The following is a 15,794-nucleotide window of genomic DNA, read 5'->3' on the forward strand; positions in this document are numbered from 1 at the left end:
GAGATTATGTAGAAAACTTTTCAAATTATCCTGTTATTCAAACAAGCCCTGAAAAAAATAGGTAATCAAATAAATATACTTTTTATATACAAATTTTATTTGTAACAATAATTATCACGCGTCTAGTGTACAAATTCTAATTTTCTACAACAATAAATTAAAGATACTTTGGGGCATAATTCGGGAAACTATCTCCTAGAGAAGGGATGGATGTTGAACAATAGGTTGGAAATAATATTCAAGGTGTTTCTGAAGAATTGTCTGATATTTCACAGCATGATTTTTCAAGATAAAAAGTTTATATAAGCAAATAAATTTCATACCTATTAAACTTTTAGTTACGTAATCGAGAGCGCAATTTTTAAATTCATTGTTGCCAACCATGGACCTATTCGGTGGCTGACTGACTAACTGGAAATTAAATTTCCCGCTAGGGATTCAGGTGGTAGCTCTGCTGAAAAAATGTCAAGTTGCCACATTTATTTATTTATTTCCTGACAGTCATTTGTTTTGACACTTTAGTTTTGTTTACGAGTTTTTGGTTTAAATGAATAATTGTGTTGTGATACTCCAAGCTTAAAAAAGTTTAGTAGCAGAACTTGCAGCTGAACATTGTTCTTTTTAGAACCTCTTTTAGTGCAAAGTGTACAAAATATAGCTCAATAGCCGTGAAAAAACTCATCGCAGGTTTATTAGAATATTTTAAGCGGGAGAGCGGTAGTAATGGCCATTTATGTCCCCTAAGTGCTGTTAAGAAGGTGAGTTTTGTTGATGTAAATAATAACTGTTATATAATAATATAATATATTTTTAATTAATTTATTTTTGTTTCCTAAAATATTTTGATTAAAAGAAAATACGTACTTAGTGGACAACGCTGTGCCAGTCAAGCTTAATCATGTGAGTAAAAGTTTATTTTATATGAATTTCAAATATGTCTTCAAATGCTTCGTTTTCGAGATACAAGGTGTCAAAGTTTTAAGAAAAAAACATGCTTTTTCATATCCAGGTATTATTATATTTAATTAAGGGGCATTTTTTGTTGATAAATATTTTCTCAAATTTTCTCCAGTGGCGTTGAAGAAAAAAAAGCACGGCACGATTTTTCTTAAAAAGAAATTATTTTTAGAATCCTCGTTTAGAACAAGTTATGTTTCTTGGTTATTCTGTCAGACGAACGGTTTTTGCACCAAAAAATAAGAACATTTTAATGTACGGCAAAATTGCTAAAATTTGTTCTTAAAACTTTGACACATTGTATCTCGAAAATTAAGTATTTTACGACAAATGTTTATATAAACTATACAATGACTTTACCTAAAAAATTCTTGAAAAACAACTTCAAGAAACACTCAGTAAAACAATTCAGAAACACCTTGTATAACAAAAATAATTTTTGTAGGATAAAAAATATCGTTATAAGTAATATACATATATCGATATCCTTTAATATACAGGGTGGTCCGAATTATAGTCGAGAAACTTCGACATCATATTCTGCAGATAAAAATAAGTAAAAAAGTTCGGAAATACAGTGTGTATTTCCGTAGTAGAAGTTTAATTTTTATTTCTTTTGTTTTTCAAATAATTTTTTAATTGAACTAACATAAATATTTAGATGAAAATTAGTGTCTTGGAGTTTTTTGATATGAGAAATTCGATTTTGATGTCGATATGCCTCCTACTTGCAGGAGACGCTACATACATGTTCTTTAACTGGTTTGAAGAGTAATAACTTCTCGTCCGTACCTGTATAAAACTACTGAGTGAAAAAATATACATTTCCGCCGTTTTTTTACGTAAAAATGGCCTCTTTTGAAATTATTCTTCTACACCCTGTATCTCCGAAATGAAGCATATTAAGACATACATTTAACCAAGCTTTTTTATGTATTTTTATCTGAAGAATATACTGCCGAAGTTTCCCGAATACTATTCGGACCACCGACAATATCAATATACATATTTACACATCCCTATATTCGATGAATGTTTTTGTATCTGATGGCAAGAAAGTGCAAACAATACTTTCTTCGTATACTTTCGATTGATCGGGTCCCTGGGAGGTACAAAAATTTTTCATTCTTTCTGTCTGACGATTTTTGTCGCCAAATAGACGATTTTGTTCCTCAGTTCTGACGTCAGCTGGTATTTGAGGGTGCAATAGGCGAGAATTCTGAAGAATATCGTGTAGGCCAAAATGGCGTAGAGCTGAATTTGGGAACTGGCAGTCTCCATTCCCATGTCTTTTAACAGTAGCTGCAAAAAAACAGTAAGTATGAAAATCAGTCTTAGAATGACTTACTCATTGAAGTTGAACTGGAAAAATATTTTTAGTGCTAGAACGATCATAAGCTACAAATAATTGCCAAATCAAATTGATAAAAAAACTCGTGAAAAAATAATTTTTAAATGTAGTTTAATTGTCGAAGCTGTAATTTAATGCAGTGGCGTGTCGTGAGAAATGTTTAGAAGGGTAAACAAAAAACATTTTTGTATACCTATACAGGGTGTTTAAAAAAAAACATGTGCCATCTCTCGTGGGGAGATTCTCTACGTAAAAATAAGATTTATTTTTCATATCAACATAGGTCCTATTCTGCTTTGTCTCGAAGCTACAGGGTGTTAAATACTTAATATTTTTTCGATTTTTTATAAGATTCCTCCATGTACTTTTAGCATTTCCAATGAAATTTTGAGGGTAAAAGTTATTATGAATGAGACATATTTTAAAGCTAAAAAAGTGGCGACATATTCACCAGGGATGTGCATATGCGTTGTTACTAGAATTTTTTTCTAAAAAAAGCATGTATGCCACTGACTTTTTTTCTCTTGATAGAGAAATAGTATCTTTAAAAACTTATAGTAACTTTTAGCCTCAAAATTTCATTGGAATCACTAAAAGTTCTTTGAAGAAAATTATAATAAATCGAAAGATTATTAAGACTTTAACACCCTGTAGCTACGAAACAAAGCACAATCGGATCTATGTTGATATGAAAAATAAATCTTATTTTTACGTGAGGAATCTCCCCACGAGTGAGTTTTTTAAACATCCTGTATACAGACAGACATTCGAGATCATATAGTATAATGCACTATAAACCTAAGTAAATTCATATTAATTGCCATAAATTATTATTTAAAAAACTTGTTCCGCACGTCCCTGGTTTAATGTATGATTATAAATATGTACACTGCCTCCTTTCCAAGTAGCATTTTCACGACTTGCGACCACATGTTTACTAAACACAACGTTGGATTAGTTACAAAAAATAGTTAGCTCCCTACCTTGGGTATTAAAATAAATTTAAACGTTTTTATAACGTTGTGCCGACGTTGGACTAGTACTACAGCAAAGTAGAAGCTTCTGCGACGCCGAATAAACGTTGTATTGTAACCTTTTTTGCTTAAGTGATCTTTAGGTGATTCGGACAACGTAGTTACAACATGGTTACAACGTTGGACAATATAGAGCTTTCCAACGTCAGTTTCAGGACCTATTCCAACGTTATGCAAACGTTGTCTGTTTTACTAATTCCAACGTTGTTTAGATTTCCTTATTCTTACGTTGGTAGGACGTCGAGTCACTACCTTTTTGCAACTGTATTGAACCATAACCTTAAATCTTAAATTTTCACTTCATTGTTCTGTTCAGTCAGAGAGTTCAGTGCTGTTTTGTTTTATAAAAAACTTAATTAAAATGGGACATAAGAAAGGTACATATAAAACTAAATTTAAATATACATCGACATATATTACCGATAGTTTATCCACTCCCTCGTTTATTTAGATTATAGAGGGCGGCACAAGCTAGACTCTAGGATTACTAAATTAGGCAATCTTGCGACTAGTATACTACCTGTTAAGGCCGAACTGCGATTTTATTAGTCCAGTATGCGACTACTCGAACAGTGCCTTCTATTAAAAGATCAGCCTACGGGCGAGATTTATGACGTCACGCTAGTTAGATATAACGGATTAATAAATATGTTGTAGAATACATGGAAAACATTTCCTCAGATTTTTGGTTTGTATTTTAAAAATGATATAGTTTAAATGAAATATACATAATATACAGTTAATAACTACAACATATATACCTATTTATAGTAATAAATACTTTGACAAATAAACTATGAACCATACAAATGCAGCAAATGTTTTACAATGTACAAATAATGTATAGGTACATAAGATAATGGGTAAAATGTAAATATATTTTAAATTTTGGGGTTTGAAAATCGATCTAATTTAACAAAAACATTTAATATCTACTAATAGTGATGTATTATTATTTGCATTCACAAAATTTATATGTATATTTTGCAAGTATCAATGTTCGAAAAATTATATTTACAAATAATACAATATTATCTAAAAAAAGCGTCAGCGATGGCTATGAAATGAAGATCGCTGGCATTTTATATGTTAAATTATTCTAAAATTTTTGATTTTCTTGGGATTTTTAGGTTCGGGAAAAACGCTGATTAAGTTTTCATTTGGGGTTTCATTATTTTTATTTGGTTTAAAAAAAAACGTTTCGGCTAACTATAGCCTTCACAGTGTTGTGTCATATGAGAAAAATAGTGTCGAATATAATCCAAAAAATTACATATACAATATAATTCACACCTCATAATGTTTACTGCAATTAATAAACTAATATAAACTTATCAAAAGATGACCACATATATATTTTTTAAAATTATTATTCTTAACACTAAAATTATCTACATTGACTATGGAGTATGCAGTAAACATTATGTGCGTGGTGTGAATATTTTATATGCAATTTTTGGATTATATTCGACACTATTTTTTCATATGACACAACACTGATGGAGGCTATAATGTTAGCTGAACCGTTTTTTTTAAACCAAATAAAAATAATGAAAAACCAAATGAAAATCAATCAGCGTTTTTCCTGAAACCTAAATTCCAAGAAAATCAAAAAATTTAGAATATTTAGAATCAAGGTTCAAGAATATCAAATTTTCCAAGATTGTAAAATTCTAGTTAATTATTTTATGTGTACAGTTATTTAGGGAATGTCATCGATGTTTATTTCCAAGCCAACTAGACGCCGATTTTTTTCGATGATACGGTATAATTCTTACGTAAAATGTAAATAACATTAGACCAATTAAAACAAAGAAATATGAATTTCTTAGTATTTTTAGTAACACCTTTATTCTTAAAACTTAATTTTGTATTATGCAAATATACCAATTTTATTGTTATTTTATTCATATTGTATTCAGCCATCACTTAAATATTTGATATTAATTTGGTATTATAAATAATCAATACTATTCATTAAAATTACTGAACAAATATATGTTATGCTTAACATACATTATATATTATCAAACAAAAACACATTCTTCTTTTTTTAAACTGTATCAGTCTTGTCTTTACAAAAATCTTTTTTAAATTTGAACTCAAAATAATAATCTTTTTCATGATCTCTAATACACATATTCTTTATTTTTCCCTAGATCATAATACCTACCTACGTGTTTGAATCTATCGAAGCTGAACCAGCAACACTTGGAGTGGAGATTCCACAATATGAATAAAATAAACATAATTGTCCAGTTTTCATTAATACCATCATGGGAGAATATTATTTTTAAATTTATTAAAGATATTTTCAATAAAATTCTCTTGATTTATAACTCGTACCCACTTTTCTTGCTCTTCCGGACACTTTAGGCTGCCTAGTATAATAACTATCCTTAGTAACTATCCTTTCCACCAGGAACACAACAAAGATGAGGCATAGCACCAATAACACACTCCACTTAAGCTTTATTGATGAATTGTTAGAGTCATAAAAAACACACACAAAAATCACGATAAGTAAAAAATGTATGGGCACTTTTAGGTTAAATCACTTGCACAACGTGTAATTTTTAAAATTTCTATTTTTTTATGCGAAACCGAGAGTGACCATATATCTGGTAGTAGTTTATGTCACTTCAACACCAAAATAATTAGTTTTTTGCACTACAATAATAAATAATACCAAAAATCAAAGAGTTAAAACCACGTTAAAACCAAAAAATCAACCGACAAAATATGAAACGGAATCTAACCCAATATCTAAGTATGTACAGCTGATGAAGTAAACAAAAGTCCGCCCGTAGGCTGATCTTTTATTAGAAGGCACTGACTCGAACTACTCCATCTTAATCTCCAAAACAACAAAGTGAAAGCCGCCATGTTGTTAAATAAGAAAATATTTTGTTCCTAAAGTAGCAATTCCTGCTTTTTGGATACATTAACTTGAAATATTTGACTCTAAAAAAAAACGCGGTAACAATTTTTTCGACTGCGAATAAATTATTCTCATTTTACTAAAAAAAAATTCAAGAAATTTTTTTAAAACTTCTTTAATTTTAAGGCCCATTAGTATTTTTCAAAGTAGAAACAATATATTTATCAATAAAGTTGTTTGCGTTTAACTTTTTTGCCTTGGGTAACGAGTTACAGAGTCGGTTAAAGTGTTTCAATAATTATGATCTTCAAACATCCTCCACACTTAAATACTTTTGTTTTGTTTTCCTTCACTGCCATCTGACATATGTCTCTAACTAAATCATAAAAATAATATTTTTACTATAATTATCCCAATTTAGGATAAAACGCGACTTAGACGCCATATTAGTTTTGTATTTCTGTGAATTAGGATTTTAAACAACGTTGCAGTTTGTACTAAATTAGGCTTCTAGCCAACGTCGGTATCCAACGTCGTTTCGACCCAAAAATTATTCTCCAAACTAGTGCAGACTAGGGCTGGCACGAGGTTGTGCCGACGTTGCGCCCCGACGTTTGGTCGCGTGACATAACGTTGTCCCGACGTCCAAATGCTGCTTGGGTAGTCGTTTCATTCAGCGGAAATGAAACTAGTTAAACTTACGTCTGTATTTCTGTAGTGACAGTACATTTCGTCACAGTCTAAAGGTTCCCTGTTCTTGAATAGCGTGAGAGAAAATCCAACAACCCCAAATCTGAGGTAGCTAATACTTATCATGATCTTCATGAAGGGTTCTATGGCTGCCCTGTAACCCATTCCATAACATGCCAGGGCTAATAAGGGTGCTAAAGCTGAGGAACCAACGACAGAACCATTCTAAAAGAAAATAAAAATTATCCAGTTGCATCACATTTGTCATACAAAGATAAATATAAATATAAAAATACAATTTCCTGTGAATTAAAATTACCAAAAAAATCTCTTCTAGCTATTCTCTCTGTATGCACTGCATAATATTTATGAATATTTTCCTATACTTACAGTTATACTAAAGGTAGATCCTATCACGAAACCTAGCCCTTGCGAGCATAAACCTATGGATAGACCCATAGCCGTGAACCATGCAAATCGTTCCAAGTCCATAGGTTGGTTTGATAAGACGTAAACTATCATGATAAACATAATACTTAGAAGAATCTGAAAGAAAATGTTTCCTTAATATTGTTATTACTGCTGCAGTTTTCTCAGTTGATTTTTTACCATTAAGGGTAAAGCTGATATAGTGAATGCCAAATAGTATGCTTTAAGGCTATACCATCTGTTGAAGTATTCTCTCTTCATCATCTTTACTTCTAAAGGAACTATAAACGATTAAAAAATTACAGATAAAAAATATTGTAGTTATACATATATTTCATATCAATTAAACTTTTAGTTACGTAATTGAGGGCGCGATTTTTAAATTCATTGTTGCCAACCATGGACATATTCGGCGCCGTGCTGACTAACTGGAATTTAAATTTCGCGCTGGGGATTCAGGTGGTAGCCCTGCTATAAAAAATGTCAAGCTGCCGCATTTATTTATATTTATTTCCTGACATTGTCATTCGTTTTGACACTTTAGTTTTGTATTAGGAGTTTTAGGTTTAAATAAATAGTGTTGTGATACTTTAAAGATTAAAAATGTCTACTAGCAGACCTTGCGGTCGAACACTGTTCTTTCTAAAACCTCTTTTAGTGAGAAGTATACAAGATAGCTTAATAGCCAATGCAAAAACTCGCATTATTAGAATATTTTGAACAGGAATGCGGTAGTAATGGCCCTTTAGGTCCCTTAAGTGCTGTTAAGAAGGTGAGTTTTGATGATGTAAATAATAATTGTTATATATTTATAATTAATTTATTTTTGTTTCCTAAAATATTTTAATTAAAAGAAAATATGTAAAAGTGGGCAACGCTGTGCCGGTCAAGCTTAATCACGTGACTAAAAGTTTATTTGGTATGAACTGTAGTTTTGATTATACGAATCTCAGCCAAAAACTTACACATTAATACAGGAACCATTACGTAGGTATACATGAAGAAGACATTCACGCTGAGGATGTACTTGAAAAGGGCCAATCCCTGTGTTCCGTCATTTCCTAGGCCCACAAAAATGCCTCCTACTAATAGCCCTGATGCTAAATGATGGATGAACTGGATGTAGAGCAAACTGTGGTTTCGCTTCATTTGCAGAAAGGTCCTGCTGAGTAAAATGACCAGCTGACCCCATATTGAAACAGGGAATACCCCATCCTGATTTGAAGAAACTGTAAAATAACTTATGTTAAAATCTTAAGTAAGTAAAAATAAAACGAATTTCAATTCATTATAAATTTTATAGTGTATTGACATCATAGATAAATGAAAAAAGTTTAGATTGGAAAGTGCCTATAAGGACAATATAAACACTATTTGGCGCTATTCTTGCAACGGTCGCGACCCAAAGCTTTTGATAATTTCGGAGTGGTTCGGATTTTTCCGGAGTTATGTCGTCAAATATTATTTATTCAAATTTATTATTATTTTCTTTTAATTTTATAAATAAAATACAGTGTGTTGCATACAAAAAACTTTATTTCATATAAGGAAAAGAAAATACCTGGAAACCGACGTTATGCCACGATACACGATGGTTTTTGCAGTTCACAGTTCACAACATAGTTTTTTAGTTTTTCTTTTCACAATTATCACGGGTTTGAGTAAGTAAAATTTAAATTAAAACACAAGCAATAATAATTGTCACAAAATAGCAATAATTACTTTGAGAATGGACGCTTTAAACACTTTTCGGTATTTTTTCAATGAGGGCGGTTTAAATTTTGAAAGATTTTATAATTTTTGAAGATTCTCACTTTGACAAGAGAAAATTATTTCTGTTATTTTTTGCGGTTGTTCTTAGCAACCGCTATAGCAGCGCCAGATCGCGTACAACGGTCGCGACCCAAAACAATTATATATTTTTACGGGCTTTCCAATCTAAATTTATTTACTTTATCTATGATTGACATTGGTTGTCATTAATGACGTCTGATGGAGAAAAAATAAAAATTGAAATGGCTCACTTGGTGGAGTGGTATCTTGGTAAATCTCGTACATGTCTATACTCTTCGATCTCATCACTGGTTCCTTGTTTCTAGCTTCTAAAAGGTTTGTTTTGCCATTTTGTATTCCTCCACTTAACTGGCTGATGGTTTCTGTATTTGACTGAATTATTTCTATAACTGCAAAAATAATATAATATTGTCGAAGAAATTCAAATATATTACGACTAACACAACAAATAAAAAAAAATGCTATAAATAATAATCATCAAAATTATTATTGAGTCACCTTGTTTTTTATTATTGAAATTTTGAGAAAAATGCATTCATTTGTGCTTGTTCTAAAATGGTTAATCCCGTTTATACCAAATTTCATTTAAATCTAACGATTTTTTCGCCATTGATGATGGGGTTTCATAGTGCAAAATATCATGAAAAGTAAAAAATCACTGTCTCGTGGATTAATAATAACCTTTATAAACAAGGATAGTAGGTAATAATGAAAACGAATTGATTTTACCATAGAGTGGCGAGTCATCAACTCGAGGGAGGAGGGTCATGGTCAGGTCCTCACAATAGGAATTGACCTCTAATCCAAGGAGGCAATAGAGAAAGAGGGACACATCTTCTATTATAGATACGGGACAACACCGGTATCAGGTCTAAGGAGAGACCAAGTTAAAGAGGTGGAGAAAATGGAGACAGATCCTCCAGCTAGTGATGTTAATATTTCCGAAACTTTTGATTGTTGCAGGAAATTTCCGAAACTTTCAGAAACTCTCGGAAATTTTACAATTTTACATATTTTGTGTTGATACAATGAATAAATTAGATAGACATTTGATACCAACATGTAAGTGGAAAAAAAAACAATGAACATAATATTAGTTATATTTTTAATAAACAATACATAACTCCTAAAAGTCATAAACATAACATATAACAAAAATTATTTGGTAACATTTGTACTTTGTACATAAATCATGAACTATGACTATGAACTTAAAAAAAAAACAAAAAAGCACGAAATATAAATTTAAAAAACGTAAAACACAAATAACTGAATTATTCTATTCCGGAATACTTTCAGGCGCCGAGCTGGTCCCATCTTCATAGGGTATTATAGTAGTAGTAGTAGTAGTAGTAGTGTCTTCGTCAGTTTTTATTTCCAAATCAGGTAATTTGATGTATCATCTGGTTCTGATTCTGTAGGATGGACCTCTGCCTCTACGGGTTCTAGGGGTTCTGGAGGAGTTTCATGTTGTTGCATATCATGTTCCATATTCACTTTTTGTTTTTGTAGTAATAATTTATTGTTATGCGCTACGAACATTATTTTGGCGTCTCTTTTTGCAGTTAAGCGATTCCTTTTTTAGTATGGATAAAACTGTAAGTACTGAAACTTCTCTCAGTGGCTGGAGATGACGTTGGTAAAGACAGCAGAGCAACAGGTAAATATTTCAACTGAGTATTTTTACATATTGCTTGCCACCAACTTAGACAGTCTACATTTTTAACTGACATCCACACGTAGTTGAGAGCCCATAAACCCGATTTGGCGCAATAATTTGTTACATCTGCAAAAATGGCTTCTTTATTATTGACAAACTGAGGATGTTTATTGGTGATATTGTTGATAAATTCCATAGCTGCTATGTGTTCTTCATTGTTAAGGTGCTCTCCCAGGAAACAGAGGGGGCCAAGAGATTCGCGGCAAAATGCATTATTTTAAGAGCCATACGTTTTCTATTTTGTAAGGCGGAGAAGAGGCTTTTGTAAGGCAAGAATAGGCATACTTGATATACTTTCGTTAAATGTTCGCTCAATGTCTTGAATTTTGAAAAGAAATTTATGCAAAATTCGGATTTTTGCGAATATTCGCGATTTTGGGACCGAATATTTCGGAAATTTCCTGCACATTTCGAATGGAAATATTCGCTACCAACATCACTACCTCCAGCCTCCACCTCACGGGTTCCTCAGCTGGAGGCAAGCTTCTCGACTGTGAAGAGCGGCACGGAGGGCCAAACTCCAATCGAGGAAGGGTGTGTACCCTCGGAGGAAGAACTGTTGTCAGAGGAGGATGGGAAATACCCTGTCCCCTCTACAACAGGGGTATGATGGGTTATGGATTGTGTGATGACTCAAGGAAGGGGGGCACACACAATAGATCTTTAAGGTCGCAGTGATTAACCCCCCCCTCTTACTCATTCTACATTCTACATTCTACATTCTACCATAGAAGCGCGTTTTGATATTCATAAATTTTGAACTGTATTTTCATATAAATAGTTCTTAATGAAAGGGTAGGGAAATTAATTACCATTTGAAAACAAGCAAAAACTTTTATAAAAAATACAATTTTCTCAAACAGTTAATCAAAAGTTTCTGCTCTCGTAAAGACGATTAATCCGCGGACATACTGTATGAATTTATTTTTAAAATGTGGTCTGGTCATTGCCCTAATATTTTGTATTAATCTGATATAGAAAACATTTGATTGAAAATAGCTTGTGCAATAAAGATTAAAATTATTTATTTAAAATCGCATTTTAAGTATCTAAAAAACAATTCTATCCATTTAATAACGTCAAAATATTTTGATTAAAAATACTTTTCATTACGTGATAAGAATATAATATATTCAGGTTATAGCATAAATTTATTTAATTATTTTAAAACAAATATAAAATTACTCTTGTACGCATTATTTTTAATTACAGTCAATAAAAACCTTTAAGGTATTTTGCCATTATGATATTCAATAATTAAAATAAATAACATAAACCATCACTAATTTTTCATAAACGAGATTCGAATTTGATTATTTTAGCGCTTGTAATTTGATTTTAATGTCGGTTATTCCGTCTCGTAATGGAAAAATTTAGAAATATTCGAAATTTTTCTTATAAAATATACATTCGTTATAATTAATTCGTATGAGAAAATTTAAATATACGATATCTTATCGAACAGTAGAAATTATAATTTTGTTTATAACACACCGGCACGAAAAACGGGCACCTTAAAATTTTCATGTATTTTAAAATTTTATATATGGTGTTCTAGAAGACCGATTTTGATGATTTTTTAAGCAATTTGTAGCTAAGTTATTTGACTTTTTAGTAACTCTTTCTAGATAAAAAGTAAAAGTTGCCATCTGTCAATTATACGAGGGAAAACAAAATGTTGATATTTTGGTGAACGTTTGAAACACCCTGTGGAATATGTTACCAAAGCAAATAATTTAAAAATAATTTTGTCATCTAAATGTACCTTTTTTCAATAGTTTGTGTTTTCATTTATCTCAATAGTTTTATTTTTTTTTGGAGATGTTTTCTTTTGAAGAAGACACTTAACATTTTTTCGTGTTTTTTACGTTAAAACCATCCTTTTGCTTTTTGGTCCTGGTCAACAGCCCTATAAAATAGTTTTTATGATTTATGTAATGTTACTACGTATATCTTTGAAAAATGATATTATTATTGTCTTTGGGGCAGTTACTTCAGCTGATATGGTTTTAAATCCAAAAGTTGATCTCTACCATGATCAATAATTAAAGCAGGAATAGCCGATATTTCAGCATTAGCCGATATTTCATAACCAAACCAAACCAAACATCAATAAACAATAATAATATGACAGTGACATTATAAAAACAGTAAACACTATTTTATAAGTATGTTGATGAGGACCAAAAATCAATGCTAAAGTTGCTGTAAATCGTGACTGTCTTATTCAAAAGCGAATATCTGTAATAAAAATAAAGCTATTGAGATGAATCAAAAAGCAAAATATTGAGAAAAGACGTACCTAGATGACAAATTTATTTTTAAATTCTTTGCTTTGTTAACATATTCCACAGGCTGTTTCAAACTTTCACCAACATTTTATTTTACCTTGTATAATTGACAAATGAAAACCTTCATTTTTAATTTAGAAAGAGATACTAAAAAGTCAAATAACTTAGCTCTAAATTGCTTAAAAAATCTCCAAAATCGACTAACTAGAACAAAATATATAAAACTTTAAAATAGATCAAAATTTTAAGCTGCACGTTTCTTTTAAAGTAATATTTACGTAGATAGCTGTTGGCTAAAATATAAGTGAACCCCTTGTATATAAAATACCGTCTATGTTCGTGTAAGATATTATTATTTTAGTTCGATAAATAATAAATGAAAAACTACAAATAAATATAATTACTGTAATCTGCAGGAGTGTATGTTGATGGACAGTGGAAATTTGCTTTTGACAGAAATGGAACCAAACATGATGGAGATCCATTAAATACACAGTAGCCGTTGGCTAGTACATATACCTGTAGGAAAATATTTCAAAATGTTAAAAATATAACATACACAATACAGGGCGAGTCTTAAATAAGTGCAAATATTTTCAGTGCTGGTAGATCTCGATAAAAGGAACGTATTTTCTCTTTACCATTTTTCAAATAAGTACAAAATAACCGAGTTATTTTAATTCCAATTTTTTGGCGAAAAAATCCTCACAATAGTGTTTCTGGAGTCGAAATATACTACCTCTAAACATATTTGCACTTATTTAATACTCACCCTGTATAGATTTTGAGAATATTTAAATAGAATCAAAAATTCTTCAGTTTTGTAATCCCATAGAAAAAATTGATTATTATCTCGCAATCTGTGTCTGAAACATTTATTTACCTGGTCGAAGTTTTGAAACAAGGATGCAGGTGGCTGATGAATGGTACAAATCACTGTCCTGCCAATTTTCGTAATTTTCTCTAGGAGTTCTATGCATTGCTTGATAGCGACGTTGTCTAATCCTCTAGGATACAAAACGAGACATTCAGTACAATTGATAATAAAATTGCATGCGTTGAATAAAAAGATTCAGGATTGAGTATATCCATGTATATGATAAATGAAACAAGTTTAGATTGGAAAGTGTCCATAAGGACAATGTAAATACTATTTGGCGCTATTCTTGCAACGATCGCGACCCAAAGCTTTTGATAATTTCGGATCGGTTCGGGTTTTTCCGGAATAATGTCGCCAAATATTATTTATTCAAATTTATTATTATTTTCTTTTAATTTTATAAGTAAAATACAGTGTGTTGCATACAAGAAACTTTATTTTATATAAGGACACGTATGTGAAATACCTATGAAACATTGGAAACCGACGTTATGCCACGATCCACGATGGTTTTTGCAGTTCACAGTTCACAACACAGTTTTTTAGTTTTTAATGCCACTGTTTCACAATTATCACGGGTTTAAGTAAGTAAAATTTAAATTAAACTTACAAGATAGCAATGGTTACTTTGAGAATGGATGCTTTAAACAATTTCCGGTATTTTTTCAAAAAGGGCGGTTTAAATTTTGAAAGATATTTTATATTTTTGAAGAGTCTGACTTTGATAAGAGAAAATTATCTTTGTTATTGTTTGCGGTTGTTCTTGGCAACCGCTAGGCAGCGCCAGATCGCGTAAAACGGTCGCGACCCAAAAATGTTTTCACGGGCTTTCCAATCTGAATTTATTTCCTTTATCTATGCCGAATCGACATAATCATGAACCATGAACCCCATCCTTGACAGTTCGGTTTGACTTTTCTTTGACATATTTGAATTTGATTTGACATTTCGTGAATTATTTGAGCTTCTCTGAACTTTTATGCTATTTATCATTTATTTTATAATTGGTTTTGTTCAGAGAAGTTAGACTATAGAAGAATAATGCGTCGTAAGCCAAAAAACAGGATAAAGAAAAAAACTCTTTAAAATGTCTAAATACAACTATTCAAGAACACTTTTTGTCTTTTTTTCAACAGACACGTCTATAAAAACCGTTGACGTTCTGTTAAAATGATATTATAACAAGTTAAACTTCAAAATTAACAACTACTACCTGATAACAATTAATTAATGTGGTAAAACCACAAGAACCGAGGTATAGACATTTTTTAGTTAAAACAGAGGTATAGACATTTTTTAGTTATATTAAATTTTTTGATATGCTCCTTCCTTAATATTTTTATTCGAAGATACCGTATGGTGATATGAAAAAAAAACGGTGTCCAGTTGACTTGGAAATGAACATCGATGACATTCCCCATAATATAATCTATACTAATATATAAAATCCTTTAGTGACTGACTCACTGATTAATCACGATCCTGCACTCAACGTAAGAAGATCAATTTTGGCATACGGGTTGATTCTAGGGTGTAGAGGTTTGATAAGAAGGGATTTTTCGAAATTCCAGTTCCAAGGGGTGAAACAACCCCTCAAATATTACAATATTTTTTATTTAAAAAACGGCCAAGTTTCCGAAAAAATGCTTAAACACGTATAAGATTTTTTAAAAATGTATACAGGGTGTTACGAAAAATCTGGTAATTGACTAATCACGATCCTCCTTAAAGCTCTTGACATAAAAAGCTGATTTTTGGAAAACAGAT

General features: G+C 31.2%; 2 protein-coding genes across 2 annotated transcripts in view; one reads left to right on the top strand and one right to left on the bottom strand.

Annotated features, from left to right (window-relative positions):
- Positions 1-78: 78 nt before the first annotated feature.
- LOC115890968 (ATP-binding cassette sub-family G member 1-like) overlaps positions 79-15,794 on the bottom strand; it is a 59,807-nt gene continuing 44,091 nt past the window's right edge. Inside the window, exons 5-12 of the mRNA XM_030911337.1 lie at positions 14,031-14,154; positions 13,552-13,666; positions 9,367-9,525; positions 8,308-8,571; positions 7,523-7,623; positions 7,304-7,459; positions 6,926-7,138; positions 79-2,259 (exon numbers count right to left, since the gene is read on the bottom strand). Coding sequence (XP_030767197.1) covers positions 2,080-2,259; positions 6,926-7,138; positions 7,304-7,459; positions 7,523-7,623; positions 8,308-8,571; positions 9,367-9,525; positions 13,552-13,666; positions 14,031-14,154 — 1,312 coding nt within the window. The 3' untranslated portion in view covers positions 79-2,079. The remainder of the gene's footprint in view (positions 2,260-6,925; positions 7,139-7,303; positions 7,460-7,522; positions 7,624-8,307; positions 8,572-9,366; positions 9,526-13,551; positions 13,667-14,030; positions 14,155-15,794) is intronic.
- The window catches only part of LOC115890969, a 110,823-nt gene continuing 97,197 nt past the window's right edge, over positions 2,169-15,794 (top strand). Inside the window, exon 1 of the mRNA XM_030911341.1 lies at positions 2,169-2,272. The gene's annotated coding sequence lies outside the window, so the exon portion shown is untranslated. The remainder of the gene's footprint in view (positions 2,273-15,794) is intronic.

The sequence above is a fragment of the Sitophilus oryzae genome, unplaced genomic scaffold (genome assembly GCF_002938485.1).
Source record: "Sitophilus oryzae breed Bouriz unplaced genomic scaffold, Soryzae_2.0 scaffold_942_pilon_pilon, whole genome shotgun sequence".
NCBI classification, from domain to species: domain Eukaryota; kingdom Metazoa; phylum Arthropoda; class Insecta; order Coleoptera; family Curculionidae; genus Sitophilus; species Sitophilus oryzae.